Genomic DNA, 16,848 nt, shown 5'->3' with positions numbered 1-16,848 from the left:
TTAAGAAGAAAATCCTTAAAGTGACGATGAGATAGTCCATACCCTCTAGTATAAGTTTGGATTGTCGTCTAATTTTTGCAAAGTTGAAGAATAATTAAAATTAAAGTGCTCCCAAATACGAGCCTAAACTATCGATGACACTCCTTGATACGAGTTTAAACTGTTTACCTGAAAAGAAAAAAAAATTAAGAACTACTTGATACGAGTTTAAACTGTCTCAAAAAAAAAAAAAAAAAAAAAAAAACGACACTCCTTGACACGAGTATAAACTGTCTACCTCGAAAAAAAATTCAGAACTCCTTGATACGAGTTTAAACTGTCTCCAAAAAAAAAAATCAAGAACTCTTTAATACGAGTATAAACTGTCTGGAAGAAGAAAAAAAAATGAACTACGTGATGACTTGATCCCTCTTTTGAGGGTACGTAGGCAACTTAGAATTTTATTCTAAGTTCAGTACGACGCTAAAAAAAAAAAAATCAAAGTACGCAAAATGGTAAAATGTGTTCGTCACGAGATATCAAAAGTGCTCGTTGCACCCTGTCAACTTGGCACACCACCAAATTGTAGCTGTAAATGAAATTTTGGCCTATCACCAAATTATAGCTGCAAGAAAGAAATTAGGCCCGTCGCTAAAGTGTAGCTGCAAACAATAATTTTGGATCGTCGCCAGAATCGTAGTTGCAAAGGAAAATTTGATTCGTCGGCAAAGTGTAGTTGCAAAAAATAATTTTGCTTCGTCACCAGAATGTTGCAAAAAAGATTTTTGGTTCGACGCCAAGGTGTCACTAAAAAATATGACTTGCCGCTAAGGCGTTGCTGAATAATCCGATTCGTCGCGATATCACTGGAAAGAAAAAAAAAATTTATTTGCCACTAGAATGTCATTGCAAAGGTTGGTTAGTCGTCGAGGTGTGGTTGGAAGAAATAAATAAATTCGACTTGCCACCAAGGTGTTGCTAAAGAATCCGGTTCATCACCAAGGTGTTGTTGCAACAAAATTTTAACTCACCACTGAAGTGTCGTTCAAAAGAAAAAAAAAAAAATTTTCTGCTCGCCGCCGAAGTGTTGCCGAAAGAAAATTTTGGCTTTTTGTCGAGGTATTGCTAAAAAAATATTTGCTTGCTGCCGAGGTGTTGCTAAAAAAAAAATTTGGCTTTTCGTCAAGGTATTGCTGAAAAGAAAAAAAAGTTATGCTCGTTGCCAAGGTGTCGCTGAAAGAAAAAAAAATTCTACCACTGAGGTGTTGCTGAAATAAAAATTTGACTTTCCGTTGAGGTATTGCGTCAAGGGAAATTCATAGCGTTGCCAAGGTATTGTTGAAGTAAAAAAAAAAAAATCTCTTGAATGTGTCTTCATTGCCGATGAATGTGGATAGGTATATTTATCTGCCTTATGTGAACATGAAGGAGGACATTGTACAACCACCTTGTGTTAATTAAATCAACATCTGAAGCATTCCAAGTTCTTGCAAAACTATTATGTTTGAAGCTCAAGAAAATTAATAAATTCAAATACAATATGTTGTCTCATGAGAATGGCAGCAAACTGGAACCAACTCCGTGACAGCGCAATTGGAGACCTATGGATCATGGTTATCTTCGTTGAGAAGAAAGCTTCCGGTGGAAGAGATGGATTCAATTAAATTACCGATCAAGGTTGACTGCGTTGACTGCATGGAACAGCTTCTGTGTTGTTCTTGGTTGGAACTGGAGAGCTGATTCCTATCGAATCCTTAAAAAAAAAAAAAAAAAAAAAAAAGGAAAGGAAAAATGCGTGAAAAAAGAAGAAGGAAGCATGAAAAAAAAAAAGCATGGAAAAAAAAAAAAGAAAAAAAAAAAGAGAAAGAAGCGTGGAAAAAAAAAAAAAAAAAGGAAAGAAAAAAAGAAGAAGAGAAAGATGAGTGAAAAGGAAGGAGGGAAAAAAAGAAGAAGAAAAAGACATACTGATTATTTGCTCCAGGCATGCAAAGTAATTCAGAGACTGCAATCTAACAATTATTATGATCAGATGCTGCAATCTAACAATTATTATAAGGCTTTGGAATTGATGTCTAACCCTATAGCATGGATAGGTATATATAGACAATAAAATATTTTCTATTTGTACTAGGATTTGTATAATTCAGTTCAAATAGGAAAATAAAATCCAAATCCAAAGTTGGATAGAAAAGGGAAAGAGGAAATCTTAGCATCCAAAGTTGGATAGGAAAAGCCTTTTACAATTCAAAGATTAAGTTGGATATTTCAAGTCCCAGTTGAAAAAGGAGACAAGTCCTATCAAACATGGGACTCGAAGTGGGGGCAATTTGTAGATACTAAAATTTTAATGAACTTTGGTTTTGACAAATTAATCCATGAAGTATGGATTTGATGTTTAATTAAATTATTTAATTGGCCCAAACTTGGTCCACTTAAATTATTTAATTAGCCCAGCCCAGATGATTAAATGGAAATGTAATTATTCTTAATAAAATATATTTTGAATAATTATTTTTAAGGATAATTATCATAATATAACCGGCCCGGCCTAGTTATAATTATCCTTATTAGGAGATGACACGTATCATCATTCTATTAATCCAAGAAGCCTATAAATAAAGGCCTGAAGGAAGAAGGAAGGAACACAAATTCAGAAAATCCAGAGAGTCCAGATTTGGATAGACTCAGAAATTCAGAGGGTCCAGAAATTGAGAGACTCAGAAATTTAAAGGGTCCAGAAATTGATAAACTCAGAAATTCATAGGATCCAGAATTCCAGAGAGAAATACAGAAACTCTCATCCCCAACATCTAAACCCAAAAGCGAAGAACACCAAGCACATCAAATCATGTCGTTATTCATCAAATTTCACGGTGATCAACAACAAGCACATCAAATCGTGCCGTCTTCATCCAAATTCCACGATGATTCAAGATCAAGCTCGTGTAACCCTTAGATCCAACCAACCAAAAAAAGGAGATCGAATCAAAGAACTTTATTCTTTATAAAGAATATTACAGAGGGTTGTACTCCAATTTTTTCGAATTAATAAAATATTATTTTTGCTCCATATTTTGTTCTTATTTGCAAATTACAAAATTTGTGTATACACACATGCAGCACCAATTTACCAAGATTTGAAGCCTCTTCCTCATCGATTGTCATGATCATCCTCAAAACAATCGTCCATTGGTATTCCAAACTGCCCTCCTAGGAATAGCAGACCCCCGAGTTATTCGAAGCCTCCGGTAAAAAGAGCACAACTCAAACCTACCTTGCCTAGAATCCTCCCAAAACCCATACATCTGCTCCTCAACTACCACCCTCTGATGGTACAACAACGCCAAGAACCCAACAATGCCTTCCATCTCCCAATCCTCAAGAGATCTCACAAACCACACATACCAAGTCGTGCTTCTGCTATCAAGGTTATAACAGCAGCTACCAATACATAACCATCTAAAGATATCCTGAACAACCTTGAGAAAACATTTTCTATTGACCTATCCCCACACCATTTATTAGCCCAAAACCTAAACTACCTCCCAGACCTCACCCTAAATCGGGTATGTTTGAAAATTTCAATTACCTCTCCCCCCCAATCCAAGAATAAAGTTGAAATCACAAGGGGCTAAAATTTGTTGTCTTACCTTTGTAATTAGTGGCCAAATTTAACTACATAGCAAAATTTCGCTCTCTTCTAGTAACGTTCAGTGATTTCCAACAAAATAGATTCCTATTTATAGGTTTTATAATTGTAAAACTTTACCGAACTACTTACCCAGAAAAGACAAAGTTGTAGAACTGCACAAACCCAACATTAAAAGTAACACAACGACAATATAGTAGCTCGGAGCCATTATCCTTTGTGCAGTGGTAAAAGGTCAAGCTGTTAATGTGTAACCATTGTTTTAAGGATAAGAATAACCACTTTATTTATATTAACGTGAAAGGTTTGATTTGCATCCAACATGCCTTTCCAACACCTTACAATGGTGGCTAAGCGATAGCCTTTTTAATTCTAAAACCATAGCGACTTTACAAGCAAGAAGATAAAACAATGTTTATTTGCATAATTCTACATTAATATAAGTTCCATTTTATTTAGGTGTAAATGGTACATTCACACACAAATTTTTGCATCTAGCAAGGTCCAATTTGTCAATCAAATGACCATGCAAATGTCACGTTAGCGTGTAAAGGATAAAGCAAGAGTAAGGAGTAGGGATGGCAACGGGGCGGGTTTGGAGCGGGTTTCCCTAAATCCCGCCCCGCCCCTTTTAATTTTTGTCAAGTCCATGCCCGTCCCGAGACCTGCGACGGGTTGGATTTTCATATCCAACCCCGCCCCGTTAAGAAATACTGTGCCCCCGTACCCGCCCCACTAACAAATTTTTTTCTCCCACTTTTTGGAACTTAAACTCCTGCTATTTAAATGTGCAAAGCCTAGGAATGACACAACATAAATAAAATTATGTATCCTAATAAAAATAAAAAAAATAACATGCACATAATATAATTCAGAGAACATAATAAACAAAAATAAAAGTTTAATACAATCAAATCACAAGAAGTTTTAAGCTCCAACTTCCACCATAACCAAAACAAAAGCAAATTTAATACCAAGTTTACATCCCAAAATAGGATTGTAAGAAATGGGTAATTGGGTAAGCCGCTAAAATAACTTATTAATATATATATATATATATATATATATATATATATATATATTAAATATAGTTATATGCGGGGCGGGGCGGGGCGGGGCGGGGCCCCTAGGATATGTATATTGAACCCTTACCCGCCCCGTGACCCTCGACGGGTACAAAATTTGTATCCATGTCCGCCCCAACGGTATAACAAGTGTTCCCATATCCGTTATTAACGGAGCGGGACGGGGCGGGGCCCCGGCGGGGTGGTAAAAATTGACATCCCTAGTAAGGAGGGAATCTCGTGTTCATTTTTGGATAAATTACACTAGCACCCTTTTAGGTTAGGTCAAATGTCATATACATAAACATTTTGAATTTAACTTTTACTCATTCTATCTAAAAATAAGGTGTGAAATATCATTTATGCCCTCATTTATTTAATAAATTTTTTATAGATTTTTTACGCCCTTAATTTTTAAAAAAAAATATCTCATATATATATATATACATAGGGTCGTGAGAGAGGGACCGATGATTTTGACCGACTTCTTTGACAGAATCTACATGGCAGTCCACCTAGCATCTAACTTACCAAAAAAACAAAAAATCTATTTTGCTTCTTCCCTCCTCAGTTGACGTCGATTTCACCTTCTTGAGGAGTCCGGCGTGACCTGCAAGACTGCAAACCCAAACCTTCATCATCACCAAGGGCAACCCACAACCTTCCATCACCACACCACAATCACCTTCTGAACCAAATCAATTTTTGTCATACAAACCACAACCAACCAAACAAAACCCAAAACCATCACCACCCATCACTACAATCAACCCAAAACTTAATCCCAAGAATTGCAAATCCATCACCACCGATTTGTTGTTTTCAGTTTTTTTTTTTTTTTTTTTTACCTATCACTATATGTATATAAATATATAAGTACAATATTGAAGCAGGAGTTTTGGAGAAAAAAAAAAAAAACTACAGTGAACAGGCGCCGGAATCCTCTTTGGTCGCCATCATCCGAAGCCGTAGTTAACAGCCATCGCCGGAATCGTGACTTTACTCGTCGCTGTCCCTGTTACCGCCAGAATCCTCTCTAGCCCGAGAATCAGACCTTGCTCGCCGGCCGCAGTTCCTATCTCTCCACCGACCGTCTCCATTTGCACTAGACCGTCTCCACTGACCGGCTCCATCCGAGCCCGTCTTCATCCTTGCCGTCCATCTCACCGTCATCCCTCCCTTCGCCGGAATAACGACTTCTCTAGTCGTTGCTGTCGCCGCCATTGGGCCATTCTTCCATCGTCGTCAGTGGGGTCTTCTTTTGCTCATGGTCATTCCAGCCCCGCTGTCGACCATTTGCTCACTGCCATCACCACATCATCGAGGTTGCCGTCCTCCAAGTTCTCTACACCGTGTTGCTCGACGGACTCTGTGCAGCAACGTCCTTGTGCCGTCGATCTCACAGACCCCATACGAAAAAAATGGGTTTGTTGGAAAGAGAAAGAGAGAGAAGAGAGAGGAGAGAGAAATTAAGCATTGACAACTGGACAGCCACGTGTTTCTGCCTAACAAATCTGTCAAAATAATCGGCCCAACTATCATTTTCCATTTTCCATATATATATAGATACACACAACGTGATTATTATTATTATTATTTTGAGTTTTTTTTTTTCCTTTTTTATTTTCTCTCCTCTCTTTCTCTCTCTAACCTCTCTGTAGACAACAGGAATTACAGAGCAACCCAAACCTCTACTCCTCTGCCATTCTCTCTCTGCAGACGAGGAATTACAGACCAACCCAAACCTCTACTCATCTGCCATTAACGCTCTGCTCGAGCCGAAACCTAAAGCGGCAAAATCCTCTCCACCGACACTTGCCTCTCCACCCTCTCTCATCACCTCACCAACTTCAAATCCATACTCGACAAGTTACAATAATCTCGAGGCCTCAGTCGTTCCTCACTCGCCGAGTCACCACCCACAAGATCTCCCAAGTCGTCGGCTCTATCGAGTCGGAGATCCAAGACTGGATCGATCGCCAAAGCATCGAGAATCTGATTCGATTCAACAATGATGTGTTCGAGGGATAAGTGTTGATGGGTCAAACAATTCAAGCCCTAAAAGTTTTCTCATCAAGAGTCCATTAGTGGATGAATTTGAATGGAATTGTGACATTCCCAAAATTATATTATATATATATATATATATATATATATATATATATATATATGTTGAGAAAATGCTGAAAAGAAAATGTTGTAAACCAAAATTTGGATTCTGAGAAATTGGGAACCTAAATTGGATTATGTCTAATGAAATGCACTGATTGGCTTGAGTTTAATTCTTCAAACACAGAGTTGTTACTCTATACTTCTCTTATGCTTGAGAGTTAAAAGCTACAAATGTGACAGAGAGCAATTGCATGGCTCTCGCAATATATCTCAACCTATCGTGGACTCGATTCAAACATTTATGATTACTAATTTATAACTTAGTATTAATTGCCATTACATACACATATAAATTATATCTTGTAATCAAGTGGACACAATCAATTTCATAATGAATCGAAAAAAAAAAAAAATACATTCCATTCACCCATCGTATAATGCCTTAATAAAATAATAAAAAAATATCAAAAAAATACATTCCATTCACCCATTGTATAATGTCTTAATAAAATAATAAAAAAATATTCAGATAAGGAACCATGATTTTTACAATCCAAATAAGAATTTGCTATGCTAGGGCACACATATCCCAACATTAAAAATAAGAATTTGCTATGTGTAACTGTGTTTCCTTTTAATTTGTTGTCAACTAATGTCCAGTAAAATAGGTTTGGCTTGTATGTCTTCTTTTTATTTCATGAATAGAGTGGATTGAGTTTAATGGGTACTATTAAAATTACTCTTAAGAATCGCGCGTGCATGTTTAACGGCTAAGGACTAAGATTCTCTCCCTTAGAGGGCTCTCACATGCACCAAAACTACCAAAATTACATCATTTTGATTCACAGAGCTCAAAAAAGGTTGCACGAAACCCCAACACGAAACTTGAGTTGGGCTCGATCTGTGCTTGTGCATAACCCTTATTCTTTTGCATAGAAAAAAGGAGAAAATACTATTTGATCTAAAGACTCATTTATGAAATTATAGTGTATGTGAAATTGTAACTTAAGAGATTTGAGAAACTGTAGTGCATGTGAAATTGTAACCTAAGGGAATTGAGCTACCACTAATTTAGCCCTATATGTTCACATATAGGGTTAAGATCAGCGCATGAAAGTCATATTAAATGGTCCGCGCTATTTTGACAGGCATGAAAGTCTCGTGACTTTATTAAAGTTATAGTACAAATTGATCATATTTTGACTTTGGTTTTTGTACATTGTGTAGTTGATTTTTTTTCAATATATGCTTGAGGACTGATATCATTATGAGTTCAGAAATATGAACCACGCCAATTTTCACTTACTACTACAATTATTGGACTTTTGACTCTAAATTATTATCTTATATTTTATTGTGATTGTTTAGACCCGGAAACAACTAGCCACCTAAATTTGTTAGTGTAGTCTCGCTCTTTCAATCTAAATATGTAATTTTCACAATAAGAGTAGGGGAGGGGTACTGATTTACTTATTACTCTACATTCACAACAAGAGTAGGGGAGGGGTACTGAGTTTCATTGTAAATGTAGAGTAATAAGTAAATCTATAGCGACCCCATCAACAGTCATCTGCCTTCTTAATATAAAGCCTACTTCACTGACAAATCTCCTTCATAAGAAGAACACGTCTATGTCTATGTATGTCTGTCTGTCTCTCTCACACACAAACACACACAGTTCATCATCAATACACCAGTGTTCTCCAACAGCTTGATTATTTTCTGAGCAATCAAAGTCACAGCCATGACTGAAAAGGTTTGTGAATCTTGTAGTTCTCCCTCTATTTATATATTACGTACCCATTTGATTATATGCATAAAATTGTTCTGAATTAATTCAATTTTCCTTCCTGCAATGTAAATTATAGGTTACAACAATGATACTACATGTCGATCTTCAGTGCTCTTGCTGCTACAAGAAGATCAAGAAAATACTATGTAAATTTCCTGGTGAGTCCCTATATACGTACCTGCCTGATCACATATATATTCCTATAAACACTGACACACACACACACACACACACATATATATTATACTACATATATACACATTTCCTCATCATCAATTCATCACAATTAATACTGAAAAGATGAATGGTGCCCAACTTAATTCTTATATATTAAATCCTTATATAATTTATTGATTTTAAGAACTGAGTCTAACTTTTTTGTGATGTTAAATGATGTTTGGGACATTGAGAGATTCGAGACCAGGTGTATGACGAAAAAAAAAATACGGTGAAGATTACCGTAATATGCTGCAATCCCGAGACAATTCGTGACAAGTTATGCTGCAAGGGAAGAAAGTCAATCAAGTGTATTGAGATACCGCCGCCGCCGCCGCCGCCGCCGCCGCCGCCAAAGCCAAAGCCGACGCCGACGCCGCCGCCGACGCCGCCGCCGACGCCTCCGCCGCCGCCGACGCCGCCACCGCCGCCGCCGCCACCGAATAAATGTATCCCGATCCAAGTGTGTTGTGGGCCATGTTATCATGGGTTTGGAAGGACGACACCACCACCACCACCTTGTTATTATCCCCCAAGAATACCATGCTATTGCTATGGAAGACCATGTTACATGACTAGTTGTGATTGCTACACAGTAGGTAATCCATCAGAACGCACAATCATGTGACCATGGTGCACTGGGTGGTCATTGTTGTTAGGGTCCTGATCATGCTCATTAAATGTCCAATTTTTTTTTTTTTTTTTTGGTGACAATGTGGTTTTGTTTACGAGAGTGAGTGCTAGTAAATTTCTGTGTGCCTCAAAATAAATTTCATTTTAAAAAGTCAATATAACAAAATTAAATATCTTTGGGATCATATTTAAAATATGAAAAGTTTTTCAAATTGTTAACCATAGCACCAGGGACGTACTTTGCATACATGTGGTCCTGTGGAATCTCTTTAAACTGTTGCCGCTCTGAAATTACTAATCACTTAATGGTCTGGTCCTTCCCTGATGATTTGCCCACAAATTCATTACAAGAATGGAATTTGCTTACCGTGAATATTAAGTTATATATAATAGAAATATAGAATGCAATAGTAAATAAAGAGTAATTTTTTTTTTTTTTTTCAAGACTCAAGTGAAGCAAGATTGTACAATAATGTATCTAACGGAGAGAATTTTTCTGTCTATCTCTGTATTCCTGATATCCAAGCCATCAATAGGGTTAGCTAGGGCATTTATAACACGACCCAAATAGGCCTCCCGATTGAGTCTAAACTATTGATTAGTAAAGCAGTCATATTTTCTTTGCCTAAAGGTGAATTTAATTTAGCAGCTCTTTCTAAAAAGGCTTGAATGCAAATAAAAAACATCTCCAGAATAAGTTTCGCAACCAGACAGTCTTACAAAGAGTGATGGAATAATATACTTGTATCACGGTTATGTGTACGTAATTGAACAACTTATTATTTTGAGAGTGAACAAATTATTTTAAAATTTAATTTTTAATATGTTGATTCTCAAAATAAGTTATTCATGTGACCATGGTGCACTGGGTGGTCACTGTTGCTAGGGTCCTGACCATGCTCATTAAATGCCCAAATTTTTTGTGGCATGTGGTTTTCTTTTCACTTTTTTATGAGAGTATGATTGGGTTGAGAGATGAGCATGATAAATGTGTCTAATCTTTTGTGGGGAATTTTTTTTTTTTTTTTTTTTGGACTAGCAACGGAACAAACTGGGGTAGGGTTCCTTCGGGACCCATCCCAGACTACAAACTGGAAATGTTATCAACGGCCCTACACTTCAACAACAATTTCAATTGAGGGTTATAATGGTGATGAACAGGTTCGAAGCTGGGACATTAGTGTTCCTAAATCGTTACCTTACCAACTCGATCAAGCCCGAGACTACTCTTTTGTGATTGAGAGGCACTAACTTTACAAAAAGTTGTGTTGACCCCATTTATTAGACCAATTGATGTTGCCATTAGTGTATTCCATATATTAGTACATGCCTTTTGCGATAACTTTTTTCTTATTGTATTCATTTTCTCTATGAAATTGTGATGCCTATGCAATGCTGTTTGGTAACACAAAATAAAATAAATAATTATATTCTCCATTATCTTTGTGTCGTCCACTAATGCGCAATAATTTTTATATTGGTCTACTATTGTCATGATCAAACAGCCAATAGATATTGATGTGTGTGCGCTCGCGAGTGTTAGTACTAGTAATTATTGCACTCTAAGAAAATAAATAAATAAAGATTAAAAAAAAAAAAAAAAAAGTGAAAAAAAGTTAAGTACTAGTAGTATTGAGGTTAGTAGTGACAGAAATAATTGTCACTGAAGCTCAAGTTTTCGTCACTATATCTCTTTAGTGACGACACTTGTTTTGTCATAGGTATACTTTTAGTGAACTCTCCTTTGCAATGTTGAGGACAAATATGATATTGTATATGAATCAATGACGATCAATTGTTGTAAATATAGACTAGGACGATCTTCTTTTGTCACTAAAATCTTTTTGTGATTAATTTTTATATTATTAGCACCATTTGGTTTAATTGCTAAATGCCCTTATAAGACTCAAAACTACCACCCAATTAAATTTCTATACTAAATTATATTCATTTCAACACAAAAATTGAAACAATGTTGAATAAAACATCAAATATAATTACAAAATTGTATTACAATATTCGATTTGATTACAAAAGAAAACTAACTCCCCAATTCCCCAGTTGTACAACACAAATTCAAACTAACAAGTAAAAAATAAACTCTCATTCCTTTAAAAAAAATAAAAATCTCTCATGCCTTTGTATTAGTCTTCTAAAATCTTAAAATTCTTCAAACTGTTTTTGACTTTCTGCACTTAGCCTTTGAATACAGTAATTCCGCACCAAGCCACTCCAGAAGCTGCAACAAAATTGAATTTTTTTTTTTTTTAGTAAATGGAACAATGGGGTCTGTGAAAGTCAAACTTCAAAAATTAAATAATACTCTGTATTTTCTAAGCAATTAATTTTGATTAAAATAAATTCCTTAAAAAAGATGCATATTATCAACATGAAAAATGAAATAACAAATGCAAGAATTATTTATCTAAGTGGTCATCTCAACAAGTTCTTGGAAGTAACCTCATTGTTCGGGCTGCCCATTGCTTGCATTGAATTTCAGTTAGCACCGAGTTTCCTGAGAAACATCAAAAATCTCAATTATTACTTCTGTAAAACAAACACTAAGCAAAGAATATTTATCACACAATAGGCTTACATGAAAGGTAGTACGTCCTAATCCAAATTCTTTAAATAAGCCAATTGTTGATAGAACACCAGAGGAATATATAACAAAAAGAATATATAACTTAGCAAAAAGATAAGAATGAAATAAAACAAGATACATATACTAATGGCTAAACTGATCCAACAAAGATGAAACAAAAAAGCAAACTATCAGATGAAAGATTTGAAACTAAAAAATAAAATATACATCATCTACATATCAGCTGACAAAAAAAAGGGCATAATTTTAAGAATCCCCTCCAACACACATATTCATTTAAACCCATAAATAAATAAATAAATAAATAAATAAAAATATGAAGAAGAAGAAGAAGAAGAAGTGGAAAGGGGACGAATTCATTTTATCATTCTTTCAATGTTTCTAAGACAAAAATTGTTGACTTCCAAAAAAGAAAATTAAAAGGTTGGTGTTACAGAATATATAACTTCAACCACATGGGTAAACTAATAATATCTAGGATAGGGATAGGGATGGCAAAAGTTTGCACGACTTGTCACCACGATTCGAACACGACACGAGTTAAATGAGTTTGGGTTGACTTTAAACGGGTTCAGGTCATAAACGGGTTGATACGATTAATTCATTTAGTTAATCGTGTCGCATTTAAGTTGAGGGGTTCAACCCGTGTAACTCGTTTATACACATTTAACTATATATATATCGTAAATAAATTTCTGTTTAAGTTTTAAAATTACTATATAAACTTATGTCTTATAATTTAATCTTTTGTAAACTATAAACTATTTAGTAATTTGGTTGATTAAAATTTATATTTTTTTAGTATTTATTATGTTATTGAGTATTATTAATAATTTAAATAACATAATTTATTTATTTATTATTATTATTATTATTATTTTTTATGAATAGGTAATTAAACGGGTTACATGTGTAACCCGTTTAATAAACAGGTCGTGTTAGTGTTGAGAGTTTTCGATTATTAAACGGGTCATGTTTGAGTTGAGCTGTTTAGTATAATACCCTTAAGTTGACACGGCACGATTACGACCCACGAACACGAATTGTCACCCCTCATAGGGATCAATTTCTACACATAATGATTAATCTTTGGGAAAAGAATCAATTCCAAAACCACAAATTATTTATGGTTGATGATTTAGCTTGGATGAGGGAAAATAATTCGAATTTTGCAGTCAGAATTGTTATGAGGATGATCTAGAGGAAATTTGAGAGATCTGAGATAAACGTATAGAAAGAATGAGACTCCATCAAATCACACTAAGGCCTAGTTTGGTGTGATGGAATGGGGGTGGAATGGAATGACCATTCCACTTTCTCATTCCTTTCTCTTGTTTGGTGTGCCACTTTAAAAGTGGAATGGGTGCTCATTCCAGCTTTTAGATGGAATGACCATTCCTCTTTTGGACTTGTGGAATGGTCATTCCATTCCCACTAAATTAAAATAATAAAATTTAAAGACCAAAAAAAAACCATACACATGGCAGACTCTCTGTCCATCTCTCCTCTTTCATTACGCGATTGTACACCCTCTCTCTCTCCTCTTTCTCTCTTCACATTTCACTGTATACCATGGAATATATATATATATATATATATATATATATATATATATATATATATATATATACCATAAGCACCCAGGATAAATAACTGATAATGAACTATGAGAGAAACAGAATATTGAAAAGGTTAAATAATCAACGAAATAATGAAATAATATATGGAAATATGCAAGTTAATAATAAACAATAGAACATGAATAACTTTGAAGAACTTTTGATTAAAACATGGAACTTACAACTTTGATCTTTGAATACAACACTTTTGTTCTGAGCCGAGCTCCTTGGATGAAGTAAAACAAAAAACTTAAACTTAAAAATCACAATTTGAACTGAGAACTTTTGAAATGGAAACTAAGAATTACACTTGAAATGAGCCTGCCTCCAATGTCTTGAGGAGCTGTTATTTATAGGGCCTCGAAGGAGCCTTGGGGAGCTTTGGATTCCTTGGTGATAAGGATGCAGCAGGAGGCCATGTGCAAAGCCTGAAAGGCTGATTTGAGGTGATGTCTTCTGATTGATGCTGGAAGCCATGTTCAAAGCCTGAAAGGCTGAATTGAGGTGATGGCCACTGACTTGCCTTAGATTCCTTTTTTGAAATGCTTGTCTGTCATGAACACCGAAAGGTGCTAAAAGACTGAAAATGGAGAACTGTTGAATAAAATTTTAAACTGTAGATTTTCCCTTCTTTTTTTTCTTTTTTTTTCTGTCGCTATGCAGCGGCATTGAATGACTGAGGTTAGAAACTTTTTTGAAATGAAATGATGATTTTGAGAATATTGTTTACTGGAGTTGTTGGGTACTTATGGTATCAGAGCCATCAGGTGGTGATTAAGCCCATTTAACCTTCTACATTTCTGTTTCTGGACCTAGATCCCGTTTAGGCTAGGTGTGCCGCTTTGGGTTGGTCGGACGGACGGTCATTTAGGTAAGGTTCAATGAGTTTTTTCAACCGTAGCATGTCCTCACTTCTCTTAGAGAAAGAGTGATAGTTAACCAAGAAGAACAGCATATTGATAGTGGTCAGAATGATCAATAGGATACTTGGAATATACCCAAGGTTCCCATTAGGGATATTTACAAATCTTCGACTTTCAACCTCAAAATAGGATACTCCATCAAAACTATTGAACAAACTATTTCTCTCAAAAACCCTTTTGAAGTCATCCAACTTTTGCAAAAAAGAGCCATAGTAGAACACAAAAAGAAGAACAAATTCCTACATATAGGGCTTGTCCAAGTTGCAGTTAAACCTCTTACCTCAAGGGGACTTAACACTGCTATCATGCTTACTCTAAGGGATTGTAGGCATCTCGATTTTGAAACCTCTTTGTTAGGAGTTTGCCAAACTAGTCTTTTTGATGGCCCACAATACTTCAATTGTTTTCTAAATTATTCAGTAGCTCTTGATGATCTAACAATCCTCCATACTTTAATCCTCAATGTCTCAAGTAGTGGTTATAAAATGATGGATGGAGCCATACCCTTCAATGTTGTCTATAGAATCCACTACAAAGTCTATACAACCCAAGTCAGCCCTCATGCTCTTCGTGAGTCTCCCAAAGGAGAAACCCTTCTTCTTCATGCTAGTGACGAAAATTCACAAACTTATGTTCCAAAAACCATCACTTGGAATGAAATCACCTTTCCGGGAGAGTGGACTCTCGAGCATGCAGCTCCTCCTTCAAAGATCGAGAATAAAAGGTTGGAACAAATATCTCAATTTTCTGATGGCACGGTAAAGGTTAGATTTAATTCTAACAGGCCCAATAGACTTACTATCCAAGAAATAGAAAGACCTAGACCTTTTATCCAAAAAATAGAAAGACCTAGATCCTCTTTTTCTCATGCTACTCATATAAACTATTCAAAAGCCCCTTCCCGAAAATCATTTTCAGGAATGCCTATAAGGTATCCAAACCTCGTTGGTGTCAAAAACAAAGAAGTTGCTAACCCAATTTACCAGGACAATGTTAGCATACAAATTGAGGAAGAAGACATCCATCCTCTTCGCAACACTCATTTACCTACCCAAATTAGTTCTCAAAACAAAGGTCTGCAAAACCCTCCCCTAAACGAAGATCATCATGATTCCCCTCCATCCCCAAATGATTCTCAATTTGAAGACCCCGATCATCAGGTTCATCAGCTCTACATGATAGAAAAGGTTTATGAGATCGATAAAGACTTCTTACGCAAAGATTTCTACTCTGCGATTAATGATTCCAAAAGACAATGGTATTTCCAAACCTTTTCTGCTCAAAAAACCATCCTTATTAGAGAAGAGTGGTATGCTTTCTGCATACAACACAAGTTCTCAGACCCTTTCTTCCCATGGTTTGAAAAATATTGTCTCAACAACAATATTGATTTTCCTTTCTCCACAATCAAATCCTTAAATGTCACAACCAAATCCACCATTACCTGGCAAACATCACGTGGTAAGGCTCTTGAAGCCATCCATCCCCCAGCCGAGGCAATCGAATTCAAGACAAAGGCGTCAGGAACAGTCACATTTACTGCTTCTCCTTTCAAGACAAAGGCAGTCGCCAATGACAATACCACATCCACAACCCGTGATGTCCGAAGCATCATGGAACAAAATAACTACACAAACCAACACCTCCAGACACTTGGCGATCAGCTTTCTAGTGTGAAAACCTTGCTTCAGAAAGAACAAATTATCCCCATTCAATCTGATAATGCTCCCCCTTTCATACCCCATCAAATCCCCTTACACTTGTCTAAACAACTATCAAAACGTAGTGCCATTGAAGAAGCACAGGACAGGATTAAGCGTATCGAATCCCTTATGACCTCCACAACTACGATTCCTGATACGCCTAAAAGACCTCTTAGAGTCATCAATACTCTTGACCAAGAAATTGGTATTGATACTGAAACTGATGAAATTACTGAGGTCTTCCGGAACCAACACGTCAATACTTTAGAACCAATTTCTTCTCGAAACTATTATCCCAGGCCAACTTTCCCTGACCTCCAGATCGAAGAACGAGGCCAGTTTTCCCAAGCTGCTTATCATGGTGGTACCATTTATGAATGGAATATAGATGGCAAAACTGAGTATCACATTCTCAATACACTTCAAGAAATGACAATGGTCAGCACTGCTTACAAAACCAAGAATGACTCTTCTGATCATGCTATAACACAACTCCTAGTAGGAGGATTCACAGGCCAACTCAAAGGATGGTGGGACAACATCCTCACTCCAG

General features: G+C 36.0%; 1 protein-coding gene across 1 annotated transcript; it reads left to right on the top strand.

Annotated features, from left to right (window-relative positions):
* Nucleotides 1–8,236: 8,236 nt before the first annotated feature.
* On the top strand, nt 8,237–9,514 carry LOC132309021 (sulfated surface glycoprotein 185-like). The gene is made up of 3 exons (XM_059807398.1): nt 8,237–8,560; nt 8,673–8,754; nt 9,007–9,514. The coding sequence occupies exons 1-3, from the start codon at nt 8,549–8,551 to the stop codon at nt 9,438–9,440; spliced, it is 528 nt and encodes a 175-aa protein (XP_059663381.1). The 5' UTR covers nt 8,237–8,548; the 3' UTR covers nt 9,441–9,514.
* The last annotated feature ends 7,334 nt before the right edge of the window (nt 9,515–16,848 follow it).

The sequence above is a fragment of the Cornus florida genome, unplaced genomic scaffold (genome assembly GCF_030987335.1).
Source record: "Cornus florida cultivar Cherokee Brave unplaced genomic scaffold, ASM3098733v1 CherokeeBrave_3.0.0_Hap2_Chr01, whole genome shotgun sequence".
Lineage (NCBI taxonomy): Eukaryota > Viridiplantae > Streptophyta > Magnoliopsida > Cornales > Cornaceae > Cornus > Cornus florida.
The sequence above is the reverse complement of the archived record's forward strand: the minus strand, read 5'-3'. Positions and strand labels throughout refer to the sequence as shown.